The sequence below is a fragment of the Mauremys reevesii genome, linkage group 20 (genome assembly GCF_016161935.1).
Source record: "Mauremys reevesii isolate NIE-2019 linkage group 20, ASM1616193v1, whole genome shotgun sequence".
Taxonomy (NCBI): domain Eukaryota; kingdom Metazoa; phylum Chordata; order Testudines; family Geoemydidae; genus Mauremys; species Mauremys reevesii.
The window spans coordinates 13,537,788-13,556,182 of NC_052642.1; the positions used below are offsets into that span (position 1 = coordinate 13,537,788).

Below are 18,395 nucleotides of genomic sequence, written 5' to 3' on the forward strand. Positions count from 1 at the left end.
AAATAGTTTTACAACTCTCTCTCTTCTCTTTAGTAGCACACTGCTGCTTAGCATCTTTCTGACACATTTCTGAAATGATAATGCCACACCACAGTTCAGGCAGTGCAAAGCAGGATTTAAACCCAGCTTAAAGGGATACTTGCACATTGTCCTTATAAAGAGAATTCCTCAGGTGGCATAGAGTTCCTATAGTGATTTTCGATGCAACCCCACCAACTTTTGACCCCCCAACCACAAGAGGTGTGGCTTGGACATCCATCCCTAGACATTTGAGGCTATGGGTAGCTTCCAGCTACTCAAAGCCTAACCTAAGGATTGGCAGGGATGGTGTCCTTAGCCTCTGTTTTGCCAGAATCTGGGAATAGGGAAGACAGGATACTGGGCTAGGTGGACCTTTGTTCTGACCCAACATGACGGTTCTTAAGAATCTGACACTTTTGATTCAGATAGCTCTAGTCAGCCTAAGGGCAATCATAGAATCATAGACTTTAAGGTCAGAAGGCACCATTATGATTGTCTAGTCTGACCTCCTGCACAATGCAGGCCACAGAATCTCACCCACCAACTCTTGTATCAAACTCCTAACCTATGTCTGAGCTATTGAAATCCTCAAATCGTGGTTTAAAGACTTCAAGGTGCAGAGAATCTTCCAGCAAGTGACCCGTGCCCCACACTGCAGAGGAAGGCAACCCCCCCCTCCAGGGCCTCTGCTAATCTGCCCTGGAGGAACATTCCTTCCCGACCCCAAATATGGCGATCAGCGAAACCCTGAACATGTGGGCAAGACTCACCAGCCAGACACCCAGGAAAGAATTCCCTGTAGTAACTCAGATCCCACCCCATCTAACATCCCATCACAGGCCATTGGGCATGTTTACCGCTAATAGTCAAAGATCAATTAATTGCCAAAATTAGGCTATCCCATCAGACCATCTCCTCCATAAACTTATCAGACATAGTATTAAAGCTAGATATGTATTTTGCCCCTACTTCTCCCCTTGGAAGGCTGTTCCAGAAGTTCACTCCTCTGGTGGTTAGAAACCTTCATCTAATTTCAAGTCTAAACTTCCTGATAGCCAGTTTATATCCATTTGTTCTTGTGTCCACATTGGTACTGAGCTTAAATAATTCCTCTCCCTCCCTGGTATTTATTCCTCTGATATATTTATACAGAGCAATCCTATCTCCCCTCAGCCTTCTTTTGGTTAGGCTAAACAAGCCAAGTTCTTTGAGTCGCCTTTCATATGACAGGTTTTCCATTTCTCGGATTATCCTAGTAGCCCTTCTCTGTACCTGTTACGGTTTGAATTCATCCTCCTTAAACATGGGAGACCGGAACTGCACATAGTATTCCAGATGAGGTCTCACCAGTGCCTTGTATAATGGTACTAACACCTCCTTATCTCTACTGGAAATACCTCGCCTGATGCATCCCAAGACCGCATTCTCTTTTTTTACGGCCATATCGCATTGGCGGCTCATAGTCATCCTGTGATCAACCAATACTCGGAAGTCCTTCTCCTCCTCTGTTATTTCCAACTGATGCATCTCCATCTTATAACAAAAATTCTTGTTGTTAATCCCTGAATGCATGACCTTGCATTTTTCACTATTAAATGTCATTCTATTACTATTATTATTACTCCAGTTTACGACGTCATCCAGATCTTCCTATATGATATCTCGGTCTTTCTCTGTGTTAGCAATTCCTCCCAGCTTTGTGTCATCTGCAAACTTTATTAGCACATTTCCACTTTTGTGCCAAGATCAGTAATAAAAAGATTAAATAAGATTGGTGCCAAATCCGATCCCTAAGGAACTCCACTAGTAACCTCCCTCCAACCTTGACAGTTCGCCTTTCAGTATGACCCGCTGTAGTCTCCTCTTTAACCAGTTCCTTATCCATCTTTCAATTTTCATATTGATCCCCATCTTTTCCAATTTAGCTAATAGTTCCCCATGTGGAACTGTATCAAATGCCTTACTGAAATCGACATAAATTAGATCCACTGCGTTTCCTTTGTCTAAAAGATCTGTTACCTTCTCAAAGAAGGAGATCAGGTTGGTTTGACACGATCTACCTTTTGTAAAACCATGTTGTATTTTGTCCCAATTACCATTGGCCTCAATGTCCTTAACTACTTTTTCCTTCAAATTTTTTTCCAAGACCTTGCATACTACAGATGTCAAACTAACAGGCCTGTAGTTACCCTGATCACTTTTTTCCCCTTTCTTAAAAATAGGAACTATGTTAGCAATTCTCCAGTGGTACAGTACAACCCCTGAGTTTACTGATTCATTAAAAATTCTGTCTTATACATTCCATCACTTCTTATTTCTTTACAGTCTACCTCATCATTGATATACAATGCTACTCCACCACCTTTGCCTTTCTCTCTTTCTCTCTTTCTCTCTCCCTTCCTTCCTTCCAGCACATACCCTTCAATACCTGTACTCCAGTCATGATTACTAATTCCACCATGTTTCTGTTATCCGTATAATATCTGGTTTCACTTCCTGCACCAGTAACTCTAGTTCCTCCATTTTGTTATCTAGGCTCCTCGAATTGGTGTACAAACATCTTAATTTTTGCTGTTTGGCTTCGCTCACATTCTTTACCCAATTAGGCCCAGACATTCTACTGCCAATCCACCAAGACAAACTGTCAAGCTTACACAGCGCAAGCTGTATCAATTCAAAAGCTTGTCTTTTTCACCAACAGAAGTTGGTCCAAAAAAAATATTACCTCACCCACCTTGTCTCTGGGACCAACATATCTACAACAACAACACTGCAAACTCCCAATGTTGAAAGCCCCTTCTACCCAAAACCCCCCCAAACCAACTCCTCCCACCCTAACCCCCCCAGCAAACAACTAAACAAAAACTCCCAAAACAAACAACCTTTAGAGAAAAGGGTAAATTTAATAAATTTTAAAACCAAACACAAGTTAGCCCAAGTAGAATTTTTACCTCCAAAAGGCTGCCAGAGATTTAATGAAGTCCACGTCATGATTGGTATCAGTTCTGCTGATGTTTGAAGACTGGCCATCAGTCTGTACAAAGAGGCAGGGTCTGGGTGACCTCTCAGTCAGTAGGAGATCAGATACTATGGTGATGAATGACAGTATGAAACCTTAATAGATTTTTTTCTTCAGTACTCCTTAAAAAAAAATAATTTTTTTTTAAATGCTTTACTTCCAAGTAGACCTACCACTATCAAACAGACCAGGTACAAGATACTATCTGTGTTTGTGTTTGAAGAGCCAGGAAATGAATTTCCTTTTTAAAAATGTTTGAAATTTAGATAGTGTATCCTGAAATCTCCTGGCCCAATTATGCACTGGTTACCCTTGCTGAACCTTTATTTGTAATCCACAGTACTACCCAGGGCTCATTATCCAAATCATCATCTTGGCAAATAAAGAACTCCCAATCCCGCATTTTACATTTGCATTCTCCTGTACTCATACTAAGCACATAGTCTACGTTGACAGCCTGTATAAATCCACAGTGACATGCTTTTAAATAAGTCCATTCAGAAGGGACTAGTGCACCCCACTTCCTCAACAGCTGGTAAACCGAATGGAAATATTTTCATAGATTTCTAAGCCTATTAAAGGAGAACATCTGCAACGTTCCATTTTTGTCTGTGCTTCCCAGCCCCCTTTTGAGATGAGCTCCTGATAAAAGAACAAATCCTCTAATGGAACTGATTCGCTGTGTGGCAGGGCTGTGCAATTCCATAATCTCTTCTGTGCTGTCAGATAAAAGTTTAATAGCTCATGTAGCACAGATAGTTTTTGATGAAAGGATAAAACATGCTTGAAATTTGTATGAGAACTGGTCTGGTGGGCCCATCCCCCCCCCCCCCCCGCACACACCTTTTTTTCAGAAATTAATGTTCTGACATTAAAATTCCAGAACAGTGAAATCTAAAGGACAGTTTGTGGGTTTTTTAGCATTGAAATACCTGAATTTTCATGCTGGGTTAAAATCTTTAGAGGGAGAATTTTACTTAGGATTTTTCTACACTAGAAAAGTTTATACCCGTGTAGAATATCAATTAGTGGCATAACAAAATCATACTAGTATAAGCCCTAGTGTGGATTCCGTTGTACCCAAATAAAGGGTATTATACCAGTATAGCTTATTTTCTTTCCTGAACTGGAATAAGCTTATACTGGTATAAGCATTTTATACCATAAATACTAGTAATATACCAGTATAACTGTATCCACACTGGGGGGGGGGGGGGGGGGGGGCTGTGTTCTGCTTTACCTGTGTCAGTGTAGTTAAAGCAGCAAAACTTTCTAGCATAGCCCTTAATGTATTAACATGTGTTTGACTAGTACACCTGTTGTATGTTCAAGTATACTGGTGATTATATGATTTGAAGAATGGTCTTGTAGTTAAGGCACTTAATTAGGACTTGACGTTCAGTTTGTGGCTTTTCCAGAGACTTTATGAGACCTTTGGCAAATTACTTAATCTCTCTGCCACATTTTCCCATCTGTAAAATGGGGTTAAACTTCACAAGGGTGTTTTGTCAGAATAAATGTATATGTAAGATGCTACATTAATTGGGGTTAAAAAAAAAGAGCCTAGACAGAGAATTCAGGGAACATAACCAGAGTTAGACTGGTCTCAATCCAGCTGACTTCAGTGGAATTATCCCAGATTTACAGTGGTGGAACCAAGAGCAGAACCTGACCCCAGTCTTCATATAGAACAGGGGTCTCAAACTCAATTACCTTAGGGCCAGTGCCAGTCCTCAAATCCTCCCAGGGGGACAATAATATCCCTGAAGATGCTATTCATAAAATAAAACATTTATATTGCATTTTTTATTTCGAATTTCTTAGAAATAATAACTGTCATACAACTTTATACAATTCTTTGCCTGCCAGAGAGTTTTTAGTGTTTGCCAGACACCTGGCAATGCTTCAGTTGCCAGTTTGTTGATGTTTGGCCTCAGTGACTGAGCAGTTGAAACCTTCAGGATTGCAGCAAGGTGTGCATCGATAGTTGTGTTCAGTATTTTGACTCGTTTATATTCATTGTGGAGAAAAAAGTGACGCTGCCTCCATGGCTGACGTCTTCGCATCCCTGATTGCCATAGCTATGGCAAACCTTAATTTTAAGTGTAGACCGAGCTTGAGACCTCCCCTCTTCTTTCTTGTCTGTCCTCTGTTCCAGCCAGGATGATCATCTTGTACCACAACTCCACCCATGTCTGCCTTCTCCTTTCCCTCCCCACGCTCCAAATCCCTGCACTGCATCCCTCTCTTTCTTCATAACGTCCAAGATTTTATTTACTTCCAAGGCTCTCTGAATGATTCCTTTTACCCCCTTCTGGTCTCTCCTTGTACTTGGCTAGGGTTGCAGACCCTCCTCTTTTCAAGGAGCTTCCGAAAACCCATTTCAGCTATAATGACTAGACACTTTCTGTAAGACCCTTTCACATGTTCTATTCCCACTCCTATCATTAGCCCGTGCTCTCCTTGGAGCAGGGATTATGTTATTTTGTGTAAGCACGAAGAGCAACTACAAAGCACCATGGCACACATTATGGACCTATATAAATTATTTCTATTATTGCTTATGTAACACCATCATTTTACATCGCCCTTCCCAAATCTAGAATAAAACATACATTACCTGCCCAAGGGAGTACAGTGAAATCTCATCAAACCATGAAAGTTGAGTTGAAAAGGCTGCCAAGGAGTGAATCGTGGTCTAGAGCAGCCCTTCTCAAACTGGGGGTTGGGACCCCAAAGTGGGTCGCCAGGGCTGGCTTAGAGTTGCTGGGACCCGGAGCCGAAGCCCAAGGGCTTCAGTTCTGGGCGGCAGGGCTAGATTACAGGACCCCTGCCTGGGGCTGAAGCCCTTGGACTTTGGCCCTGCCGTCTGGGGTGATGGGGCTCAGGCTTTGGTCCCCCCTTCTGGGGTCATGTAGTAATTTTTATTGTCAGAAAGGGGTCACGGCGCAATGAAGTTTGAGAACCCCTAGTCTCAGGCTCTCCGACGGGGAGGGTGGGCGATTACCCAGGGGCCTGGGTGACTTAAAAGGGCCTGGGGGGGCCTCACCACTGCTGCATTAATTACATTTGCGACTGTACTCCTTGGAGGAGAATTGTATGTCTCCTGTTCTGTTTTTATCTGCATTCTGCCATATAGTTCATGTCACAGCAGTCTCGGATGATGACCCAGCACATGTTCGTTTTAAGAACACTTCTCCTGCAGATTTGACAAAATGCAAAGAAAATACCAATGTGAGATTTCTAAAAATAGCTACAGCACTTGACCCAAGGTTTAAGAATCTGAAGTGCCGTCCCAAATCTGAGAGGGACGGGGTGTGGAGCTTTCAGAAGACTTAAAAGAGCAACACTCAGATACGGAAACTACAGAACCCGAACCACCAAAAAAGAAAATCAAACTTCTGCTGGTGGCATCTGATTCAGTTGGTGAAAATGAACATGCGTCGGTCCGCACTGCTTTGGATCGTTACCGAGCAGAACCCATCATCAGCATGGACGCATGGCCTCTGGAATGGTGCCTGAAACATGAAGGGACATATGAATTTTTAGTGCATCTGGCATGTAAATATCTTGCGGCGACGGCTACAACTGTGCCATGTGAATGCCTGTTCTCACTTTCAGGTGACATTGGTTACAATTTGCAGGAGACAATGCTGCCCCCTTCTTGTTCACAAACTCTTTGTCTGAGTGATTGGCTGAAGTAGGACTGAGTGGACTTGCAGGCTCTAAAATTTTAGTGTTTTATTTTTGAATGCTGTTTTTTGGGTACATAATTCTACATTTGTAAGTTCAACTTTCATTGTAAAGAGATTGCACTACAGTACTTGTATTGGATGAATTGAAAAATATTATTTCTTTTGTTTTTTTTTACAGTGCAAATACTTGTAATAAAAATATAAAATGAGCACTGTACACTTTGTGTTCTGTGTGGTAATCAATATACTTGAAAATGTAGAAAACATCCAATATTTAAATAAATCATTTTATGTATTATTTAACAGTGTGATTAATTGTGATTAAAAAAAATAATCACTTGACTGCCCTAGTTCCTAGTGAACTCCTCGATGGGGGAGGGAAAATATTTCCAACCAGATCTGTTAATTAGATAATCAGTGTAAATCAGTTAATCAATATTTATAAGGGGCTTTGCACGTATAAAGTGCCAAGTGATTTTCCACCTCTTATGAATATTTCAGTCAACTAATAATTGCAGAAGTAAACAGCAAAGATTTGCTAAATTCCCTTTCCCTCTGTTTTCTCCAGTATGCAATGAATTTGGCATGTAAACACACACTGCTGTGGATGTGTAAGCACGAAGCCTTCTCAGAGAATCTTGCGTATGCTATGTGTTGTGTATTCCCTTTAGGGATTGTAATGAGCTGCATATTTCTATGATAGTTGGTAACAAGGTAATCCTGTCTTTATTCTATAGCCTGTGACTGCAGTTTACCCTCTTCTCTGTTTTCTTGCTGCAGAGGAGGTGGTGGAAGGGAAAAGTGCCATTCTCATAGGAATGAGCCAGTGGAACTCCAATGACTTGGTAGAGCAGATCGAAACAATTGGGAAGCTGGAAGAAAATCAAGGTAAAATTTAACTTGCTATATGTATATATTTAGGTTAACAAAGAAACTGCAACACTTAAGCTGTCAGCTGTCTGATTTTGTTGAGAGACCTGATACAAACGGAATTTACAATGTTACAAAGCATAACTGGTATTACAATTAACATTGATTTACATCTGTTAACTATTTCCCTGTATTAAAATAATTCAGGCCCTATTTCTGCAAGATGCACCCTTTGGGCAGACTGTATACTCACACCTGGGGCTCTGCTAGGGTACAAGGCTCCATCCACACACAGTAGCTTGCATGACCAAGACCTATGGTTGTATATCTGTCATGGCTGTGACACACATTAAGGGCTTTAGGGTCATTGTCCCCCAGGCCAGGTCGCTAGTCAGGGCCAGACTCTGGTACCTTTGCTACAGGTAAGTAGCACTGTACTCTATAAATAATTTTGCTGAAGTCAGTGGAACCGTTTGATAGTAAGGGTGTGGTTTTTCAAAGGGATAGAAAAGTGTTAAGTCTCCATTCTAAAATTTTCAAAAGTAACTTAGGAGCCTTGTATTTCAATGAGACTTAGGCTCCCAAATGACACAGGTTTTTGAAAATGTTACCCCCGAACTCCCACTGACTTTAAACAGGAGCTGTCTTTGTTAGTCAAAATCCCACCATAAGATATGATTCAGTGTAAGTAATGGTGTCAATCTTGCCTTTAAGTAACTTGGTAAATTTGTCCAGTGAAGTATGGGGTTTTCAAATGATTAGTTGAATAGTATCAAACTGTTTAAAGCATTTTTATTGTTAGTTAAATGGTAGTTATTTGGTTTTTTTATGGTTCCCCCTGAGAGACAATTTATTCAATGTATTCTGAGCCATGAGGGTTTGTGTTTTTAGGCTGTTTGTTTTTAGAAGACTGTGACGTTGCTCTCCATATGCTTTACAAAACATGCTTATGAATGTGAATATGATGTAACTGGAATATGTTTTATGCAAAAAGTCTCTTGTAAGGTATCATTACAAAGCTTATGATCTACTGAGTGTGTTCATCCTATTTCTTTGCATGTATTATTTCTTTGCATGTCTGGAGTTAGGAGAATAAGATATGAACATGTATTAGTGATGTAAACATATTAAGAGGAACCCATTAAGGGTGCTTCTGAACCAATGACCTGTAAATGGCTCTGCTTATTCGCAAACCTTCCTGGGTACGTGTGGGCACGCCCTGGAAGAATGAAGGCTGGGGTCTCACAGGACATGTGGACATGTCACCTGATACTGGAATCCATCTTAAACCTGATGCTTTTCCATTTAGAAGGAGGGGTGGGCACCCAGAGAGACAAAGGATTCCTGCCTTGTGCCAAAGCTATAAAAGGGGGTGGAGCAGGACAAAAGTGGGGGGTGTCCCAGTCATGAGAGAGCTCCGGCTTGTCACCTAAGATGTCGGCTGGAACTAACAAGGACTGTACCAGGGAAAGGATTGGACCCAGCCTAGGAAGGAGTCTAGTCTGTGAAAGAAGCTTATTGGAACATCTCTGAGGGTGAGATATTACCTGTAATTAGTTTCTTAATGTATTAGGCTTAGACTTGCATGTTTTGTTTTATTTTGCTTGGTGACTTACTTTGTTCTGTCTGTTATTACTTGAAGCCACTTAAATCCTACTTTTTATACTTAATAAAATCACTTTCATTCATTAATAAACCCAGAGTAAGTGATTAATACCTGAGGGAGCAAACAGCTGTGCATATCTCTTTATCAGTGTTATAGAAGGCAGACAATTTATGAATTTATGCTGTATAAGCTTTATACAGAGTAAAACAGATTTATCCGGGGTTTGGATCCCAGTAGGAACTGGGTGTCTGGGTGGTGGAGGCAGGTAATCTCCTAAGCTGTTTTCACTTAAAGCCTGCAGCTTTGGGGATGTGGTTCAGACCCTGTGTTGCAGCAGGCTAGCATGTCTGGCTCAACAAGACTGGGTTCTGGAGTCCCAAGCTGGCAGGGAAAATGGGCTCAGAGGTAATTTCAGCACATCAGGAGACAGTCTCAAGGGATCTCTGTGACCGAACCCATCACAAAGACTTTCCCCATTTCTTACTACAAATAGCTGGCTTGAAAGATCAGTATGGACTGGAGTGTGTTAGACTGTAGGAAAAGAAAGGAATATTTCTCTATAACTATATGTATTTTCAGCATTGCTTGTGGAGGGAATTCATTTATTAATTATCTTTGTTTAGTGACTCTCTTCTCTTCTCTTTTTTTATCGTCTGGGTGTTTTCTTTGCTAGTGGTTAAGTAGCACGTTGACCAACCAATCCAAATGGCATGTTGTTGTTAAAGATTATTAAGTGGATAATTAGAGAGGGAAGAAGTTTGTGTCTTACATCTGCCCTTGGCAGTGACATAAAGTGTTCCCTCATGTTGCTTGGTAATTTATTTCAATTGGAGTCAGGGATTCAATGGGGATTCGTAGGAGACGCTTACTGCATTGTAAATGTGCCTCATCTCTCTGCTCTTAGACTATTGAGAGAAATTTGAGCCAATGTTGCACCACAGGTAAGATTTTTTTTTTTTTAATGACCACATAAAGGCAGGTCATTCTGGACTATTTGCCACTATTCCTGGACTTTCTTCACTGGCTGCCAATTTTTAATCTATTTACTTCAATATTATGATGTTAGATATTGTCTTATTGTTTCTATAGTTCCCACTAAGATCATGGCACCATTGTTTTAGGCACAAAAAAACAGCAAGGGACAGTCCCTGCCCCTAAGAGCTTCCAATCTAAGCAGGCGGGACCGATAAAGGGATTATTATTATTCTCTCCATTTTACAGATGAGGAGCAAAGACCCAGAGGGCATAAGTGCCCTACCCACGGCCACGCAAGAAGGCTGTGGCACAAAGCCAGGAGAACCCTGAATCCCAGCCCAGCATCTTAACTATGAGACCTTCCCTTCCTTATTTCAATGGTGCCTCATCTTTTTGTTGTTGTTCTGTGGACTACTTTGCAAGACAGAGAACCACTATGGTCACCTCTCCTTTTTAGCCCTCTTGTCTCGCATTGCTTGGTGCTCATCATGCTTTCTTCTGGAGAATACTAGGCAGGGCTTAGAGAACTACTGGTCTAGTTGGGCCATAGTTTGAGAGTGGGCCTACTTTTACCATCTGGTTACATTTTAATGGCTTTTCACCACACGGTAGCCTGCTTCAAGTCAACGTTCACTGTGCTGGGGTGTATGACTTTGCACACTATGGGCCTATTTTCAGAGGTGCTGAGCAACTGTAACTGCAGCTGAAGGAAGCAGGAGCTGTGGGCAATAAGCAACTCTGAAAGTCAGACCTTATATTATGTCCACATAAGGCATCTCACGCCAGAATGAGATTTCATATTTTGTTATATCAATACTGTAAAAGAAACTAGAGCAACAGCTGTAATGCATGCTGCCAGTTAGGAGTTTTCCTTGATTGGCCTCCTGCTAAATTCATCTGATTAAACTAGACCACGCATCTCTATGCATCTTCTCCTCTTGAACTCCGCCACATTATACTGCACGGTTCAGTTCTATTGATTAGCTACCTATTGATTCTTCCTGCTGTGAAATTACCTGCCAAATGTGTATAGATCCTATCGTGTGTTTACTGCAGCAAATTATGCAGTGCTTCTGTTAGAGAATGAATAGAGTTAGGGAATTTTAGAACTCCACCCTGTGATTAGCAACTGCAAAACACGAATAGTGAAGGCACAGAGCATGCAAGAAATATTTGATGGGGAGCTATATCATTTTCTGAAATAGCTGCAGTAAAAAAAAGCATTCAAATGTTAATACAACCATTTACACTCAAAGCTTTACCAAAAAAAAGCTGGCAAATTTTTTTGACTGAATCATTTCAGCTGTAAAAATAGAGGGCTGGATTCCGAGACCTTTACTCAGAGTGAAATAGACCCATCGTCATCAGTGGAACTGCTTGTGGAGTAAGGTGCTACTAAACTGTGGACTCAGATCCATTGTTAATTCCTAATCCCTTTTAAATAGCTGCATTAATTTATTACCTTTTCAGAGACTATTTGGGGAACTCATCAGGGTTTGCCAAAATAAAGTTGCATTTTTAAAGCCCATGTGGCTGGATAGTTCATAGCTAGTCTCTAGGTTTTCTCTCTTTACACACCAGGGCTGGAGTTGCCTTTACCATTTGAGAGCCATACAGTGGTTTGTGAGAAACAAATAACTGGTCTCAGGCCAATATCTGTATGACACAAACTACAACCATGATTGGCACCTTGTCAAATCGTATCCTCTTGTGTACAAACTACGCTTATGGTTGAAACCCACTGGCTAACGGCCTGATCATGGATCACTGAATGATTGCCTGTTCTGTTCGTTCCCTTGGAAGCATTCAGCATTGGCTGCTGTCAGGAGACAGGAAACTGGGCTGGATGGATCATTGAGTTGACCCAGTATTGCCATTCTTATGTTATGATCCAGTGCCTATTGAAGTCAATGTCTGTCTTTCCACTGACATTGATTGATGCAAGATGATTCCCTAAATTAGGATTTTCAGAGGAGCCCAAGGGAGTTAAGTGACTTTTACTGGGGCTTGGGTGCTCAAGTCCCCTAGGCGCTTCTGAAAATCCCAGCTTAAATGTGCCATGTCCCCCTCTAATGGATTTTCCCCGTAAAAGACGAGGGCCTACTATATATTAGCTCTTTTTAGCTCAAGTGATAGAGGCTGGTGGTTGGGTTCTAAAGGTCTCTGATTCAGGTCTCCGATGCCTCTTGTTGGTAGCGAGGGTGTCGTTTCATTCTCTTTATGATTGTGCCCTTCGACACAGGACCAGAGAACATCAAACAGTGGGGTGCTGGAGGGCAGTGTGAGGTGCTGCTGCCTCTGTTGCACCTGTTTTTTGGCTAAATTAAGGGTTGTCATTTTTCATGAACACTCATATTTGCACTGGATCTTTAAAAATATGGGACCAAATCCTACAGGCATTATGAGCAGAAAACTCCTGTTGACTGGCCAATCTACTAGAATCTGACCCTGGTTATGAACGGCACATTCAGCTGAGAAGGAAGTGGCTGTGTTGCACTTGGTTGTAGTTAAACCAGCTTCCAGGACCAATGATTCTGCTAGTTGCCTTTCCAGCAATTTTGAAGTCTGTGTGCATTTTTTTTAATGGTTTAATAGCTTGACTAGTAAAGCACACAATTAAGAGCTCTTTCAACAAATGAAGATGTATGGGAAGCTGCAGTATGCTCTGGGCAGAATTAAAGGCACGCTGGGTACTCACTACAACTTTAAGAAACAGCATTGCCACAATTCTACTGAGAGACACAAGCTTATTAGCACCCTTATGAATAGCAAGTATATAAATTAATTCAATCGCTGATTCTCAATAAGTACACCTGAGAGCACTTGACCAATACAGACTTCCCCATCAATGCTAGAAATACTTCTTCAGGGGAAAATCTGGGAATCTAGTAATGCCGACTTATTACAGTTAAACAGAGAATAACACAAACAGCAATCAAGCTGAATTAAAAACCTGTAGAGCTATGTAAATTATTTTGATGGGGAGCTGCTTTTCCTGTGGCAGAATCAAAGCACTGTATTAAATATATTCTCAGGCCCAAATTCATGACTGGTGCTAAGCAGATACCCATGGTATCAATGGAATTGCACCTGCTTGATGCCAGGAATTAATTTGGCTTATTAGATGTTAGTTTTTCTGTTCTTCCACCCCCCCCCCACTACCTTTGGTCCTGATCCTGCAAGCACTTAAAGCACATGCTTAAGCTACTCTGTAAGTGTAAGCTACTCTGTAAGGGATCAGGGACTTGGTGTTTTAGTTTTGGGGCTTGTCTATGCTGTGCTGCAGTGCAGACTACCGGGTGTGTGAACTGCCAGCATGAACTAAAAGGTTTGAAAGAGGACTATGTTAACGCAAAATATGTACCTGTTAGTTCACGCGTGAGGCATCCCCGTGAGGCAGATAAGAGAGCAGCTCTTGGGTGTGGTCTGCAATACACACACTCGGTCTGCACTATGGCTCGGTGTAGACATACTCTTGATGAGATACAGTAAAATCAAATCTTTGACCCCTAACGGCATTGTGTCCAGATACTTTTATTTCCAAAGCAATTATAATGTCTGTACATACATAAATGATTTGTAATTTGATTTGTTTACTATAGATAAATGCACAGTATTCTCATTTTTAACTTTATAGCAAACTGAGCAATTTGGACAAAGAATATCTGCCCTCCTCCAGATTTACCAATGAGACATCACAGATTTAAGGATCTGTCTACATTTCAGTCCTATTGATTAGGACAGATATCCTCCAGTATGTCAAAGAATATGTCTTGTCATAGAAACCTCCTGATGACTTGGGATATACTGCGTGATGAAAAGCCGTGCTAGTGAGTGGATAGGGCCCTGGCCTAGAGCTTAGTGGCCTGTTTCTTTTCCTGGTTCTGCCACTGACCTGCTGTGTGACCTTGAGCAAGCTTCTCTGTTTCCCCTCCCACCCTTGGTTGTCTTGTCTGTTTAGACGATAAGCTTTTCAGAACAAAGACTGTCTCTTGCTACACATTTGTGCAGTGCCTAGCACAATGGGCTATTCCGTTGGGCCTGCCATCACACCAATAAACAAAAATAATAACGTTCACTAACAAGAATTTCATAGGTAGCTTCATGATCTCATGTGCAAACTGCAAAGGCTCTTACCCTGGCTATCCACTCCCCCCCCATCCCCCTTTCTTCTGAAATGCAGAATGTTTATTAAGTTAGGCCAATAATTACCAAGTTTAAAGAAAATAAGGCTATTTTCCCTGAGAGAAGCTGTCCTTTCTCTTATCTTTATATGGAACCATCTGCCCCTGAGACGACCATATTGAAAATGTGCTTACGCTGTTTACGATACATAAAGATGAAAGAACCATGAATGTAACAATCTAAAATGAGAATGGGTTTGTGGCATGTGTTAAGCAGTGCATCATAGTACGTAGAGCATTGGACTGGGACTCGGGAGACCTGGGTCCGATTCGTAGCTCTGTCAGTGGCCTGCTAGGTGGCTTTCAGCATGCCACTTCGCCTCAGTTTCCCGATCTGTAAAATGGATATGATGATAATGACCTCCTTTGTAAGGTGCTTTGAGATGTATGGGATTTTCAAAGCTGCCTAAGGAATTTGGATACCCAGCTCCCATTATTAAAATCAGCATAGGTATTGTCACTAGAAAATATGTATACTCCCTGTAATGAGAGATGTACATGTGCTACCATAACCGCAGGCTGTTTGCTATGCCTGTGCTAGAAAGTATGATGATAGAAATGGCAGGGGTATTCTTGTGGTTGTTTTCAACACAAAACACACGCTGTACGCATGACATTACTGTTCACTTACTACCTAGCGGTAAATGCAACTCTGCTTTGTGAGAAGCTTTGGAGAAAGACATTTCCTTAAGTTAGACAGCAGTGCAGCTACCATGCTTATCTTTTGGGGTGAGACAAACCAGTAAATATATGCCCCTTGTAGTGAGCACAGAGGTTCAGAATGTGAAACCTCATAAATTGTGCCACCAAGGTAAGTATTTATTTGTTTGCCTGTTGACTCCCTCCTAAACTTCTCAGCTGGAAAGAAACTAATTTTCCTTGTGCTTTACATGGCAGGTAGTGTGTATAAGCAATGGCCTCTCAGGGCAGATCATTGTTTAGCTTACATGGTGAAACTGTCAACACTAACTTCAGAAGAACGACTACACAGTGGTTTGTGCAATAGGCAGCCATGGGTCCAAATGTGCTTTTATAGAAAAGTGGCAGAATGGGGAGGGGAAAAAACTCAGCACAAGTAAACCATGGTCTTTTGGAACTCTGAATCTCTTGTGAGCAGAGCTTCATACCTGGCTCGAAGCCTGTAATTAGTGCTGAAAGTAAAATATGATTTTGTGAACCCTCTTATTTTTTGAAGGTTTCCGATGCTGTTTTGAAGAGAGAGAGTGCTTAGGAGCCCCAGTCATGGACTGGAATCTGATTGCGCTAGGTGCTGTACAAACACAGAGCAAAAACACAGTCCCTGCCTCAAAAGAGCTGACAAGCTAAGTCCCTTTTTAATCCTCCCCAGTCTTGGAGTGTATCTATAATAATGGCTATACTTTTGGACTTCCAGGTCTTTGCAAGACCCGAAACTCGGCAATTTAAAGAATGGGAGTGAAAACAATGAGCCATATCAGTAGTGGGTTGTGGGAACTGCACACAAGCATTTTTCCATTGGTAAAAACGTGCCAAAACGTCGGCAAAATTTGTCCTCTATTCTTCACTCAAGAGACAGGGCCGTCCTTACCCATACGCAAAGTACACAGCTGTGTAGGGCACCCGGAAATTTGGGGCACCAAATTTCCGGGTGCCCTGCGCAGTTGCGTGCTGTTCTGGCTCTTCCTCAGGGCCCCCACCCCTGCTCTGCCCCAGCCCCGCCCCCACTCCCCTGAGGACACCAGAAGCCGTCAGGTCTGCGCTCACCGGTAAGCAGAGCGACCCGGCCCCGGCCTGCTCTGCTCCCCTGGCTCCCAGCTGGACCACTAGCGAGTGCTGGGGAGTGGTTCCCCACATCCCCCAAGCCTGGGAGCCAAGGGAGCAGAGCAGACTGGGGCTGGGTCACTCCACTTCCCACAGGAAGTGGCCAGCCTATCTCCCCCTCTCCCCCATGGAGGCCTGGGGCCAGCCTGCTCCCCCCCGCACCACGGAGGCCTGGGGTGAGGCTCCCCACAGCCCCCCCCCACCTGCAGGGGGGGCTGCGTAGGGCACCAAAATAGCTAGGGATGGCCCTGGCAAGAGAGGGCAAATGAACTTCAATTTTATATTCAGATATCTGTAGGAACACACATCATTTCATCTCTTCTGCTAGTTCTGCCCTAGCCTAAGCTGTGGATAACTTCTCATTCCACCCACAAGTGACAGAGATGGATGACACAGAGATACACAAATGATTTCCACCCCCTTTTTTAATGTTTTATGTAGTGTAATGTCGCTCCCATTATCTCAATTTTTGGCCCATGGAATTATCACACAATTACGCAATGCCATCACCATTAAAATGATTCCTTATCAAACTCTGCAAGAAACTTAACTGCTGTCAGTCTTGTCTATCAGATTCTTTTCAGGTTTGATCAATCCGAAGGCGAAGTTGACCTAAAATGTCAGGGAATGACTCAAATCATGATAGATATTTCATGTGACTCTCAACTTGTCTTGAATAGTTTAGTTATCATGAAGTCAAAGAGAAGCTAGTTTAAGCTGTCTGCGGAGCATGGTTCATCTATTCAGCTTTTGCCTTGAGATGCCAAGTGAACATGACTGTCTAATATAATATATCTGGAGCAGAGAGATTTAAGAATTAGGCACAAGCCAGACTTTATTGTTGCAAATACTGAACTGCATTCCTGGAGCGACCGGCTTGGCCAAACTAGGAATCCAATTATTGCCAGGAAAACTAACAAGCTTATTGCCCCACTTCCCTAAATATATATAAGCCCTGGACAGCAGGTCCAGTACCGTTGCACTGATGGTAGCCAATACACAGTACTTCAAAAGAAAGTATAATGCCTTTAATCCTTCTCACCTAATGCATTTAACCTTTGCAGTGCTCTACCCTGGTTGGAAATTTTTCCTGGCTGTGGCTTGGGATTGGCTAATGTTGGCAGGGCTGCCCAGAGAATTGAGGGGGCCTGGGGCAAAGCAATTTTGGGGGCCCCTTCCATTAAAAAAAGTTGAAATACTATAGAATACTATATTCTTGTGGGGGGGGCCCTGTGCGACCCAGGGCCTGGGGCAAATTGCCCCTCTCCCCTTCCGCCCCCCCCCTCCCCGGCAGCCCTGAATGTTGGAGGCATGTGGAATCCCAGCCCTTGTAGAGTATAAACTGGCCTTCTTCTCTCTGTTGATTTGCACTCGTTGTAATTTGCATTTGGACATGACTGTTTCCTCACTTCACAGGAGAATCCCAAAAGTCAGAGTTGAAAGAGACCTGGTATATCGTCCAGTCCATCTCCCAGCCAATGCAGGACTACAGCCCTACAAAACATTTGCTGTCTTTTTAAAACTAGACTGGAGAAAATGTCGTACATATCGGGGCTTACAGTGCACATCTTGATGGTCAGGTCTTCTCTGATATTGAGCCTATTTTTTCCTCTAAGTTCATCCTGTTATTTCTAGTTATACTTCCGTGTATCTTGCTAAATAATCCCTTCCCGTTCTTGGTGCCAACATTCTTCTTAGCAAAAATTTAATGTTAGAATCCTGTAGTGAGCTCTCCTATTCACTTCATTAATTCTCTGGCTCATGGAACGTAGAGTGCAAACTTTGGATCATCCACATCCAGAAAGCTCGGTCTCCTGTCAATATTGAGTCCTGCTCTAAATTAAGGCTGAGGCAGCTGAGGTCAAAAGCCACAACATCCCGTGTGTGTGTGTGGGGGCAGGCCATGAGGTCTTCTCCAACCAGCTTTTGTTGAATCAAAGCTGGTATGGACTCTGGTATATGGAACACATGGCCAAGCCGTCTGAGAGAGTGTTGAGTCCCTCGGAAACTATTGGAAGCTGGTTGGTCCAATGCCTAATCACCTCATTTGTAACATGAAGTAAACCACCATATACCTTCAATAAGTCATTGCTATTTCATGTCAAAGAGTCCAGCTGGCACATTTGCATCTCTGGTTTGGCCCAGGTTTCAGAGCCGTACAAAAGGACAGAAACCACTGCTGCTTGACAGACACCCATGGTAGTCTGAGTTATGTGGCACTGACA

At 42.5% G+C, this 18,395-nt stretch overlaps 1 protein-coding gene across 10 annotated transcripts in view; it reads left to right on the forward strand.

Annotated features, from left to right (window-relative positions):
* The window catches only part of PITPNM3 (PITPNM family member 3), a 357,499-nt gene that overhangs the window by 178,382 nt on the left and 160,722 nt on the right, over positions 1-18,395 (forward strand). For all 10 annotated transcript variants that reach the window (XM_039507588.1, XM_039507587.1, XM_039507586.1 and 7 more), the window contains one exon: positions 7,516-7,623. In XM_039507588.1, the coding sequence (XP_039363522.1) occupies positions 7,516-7,623 (108 nt within the window). The remainder of the gene's footprint in view (positions 1-7,515; positions 7,624-18,395) is intronic.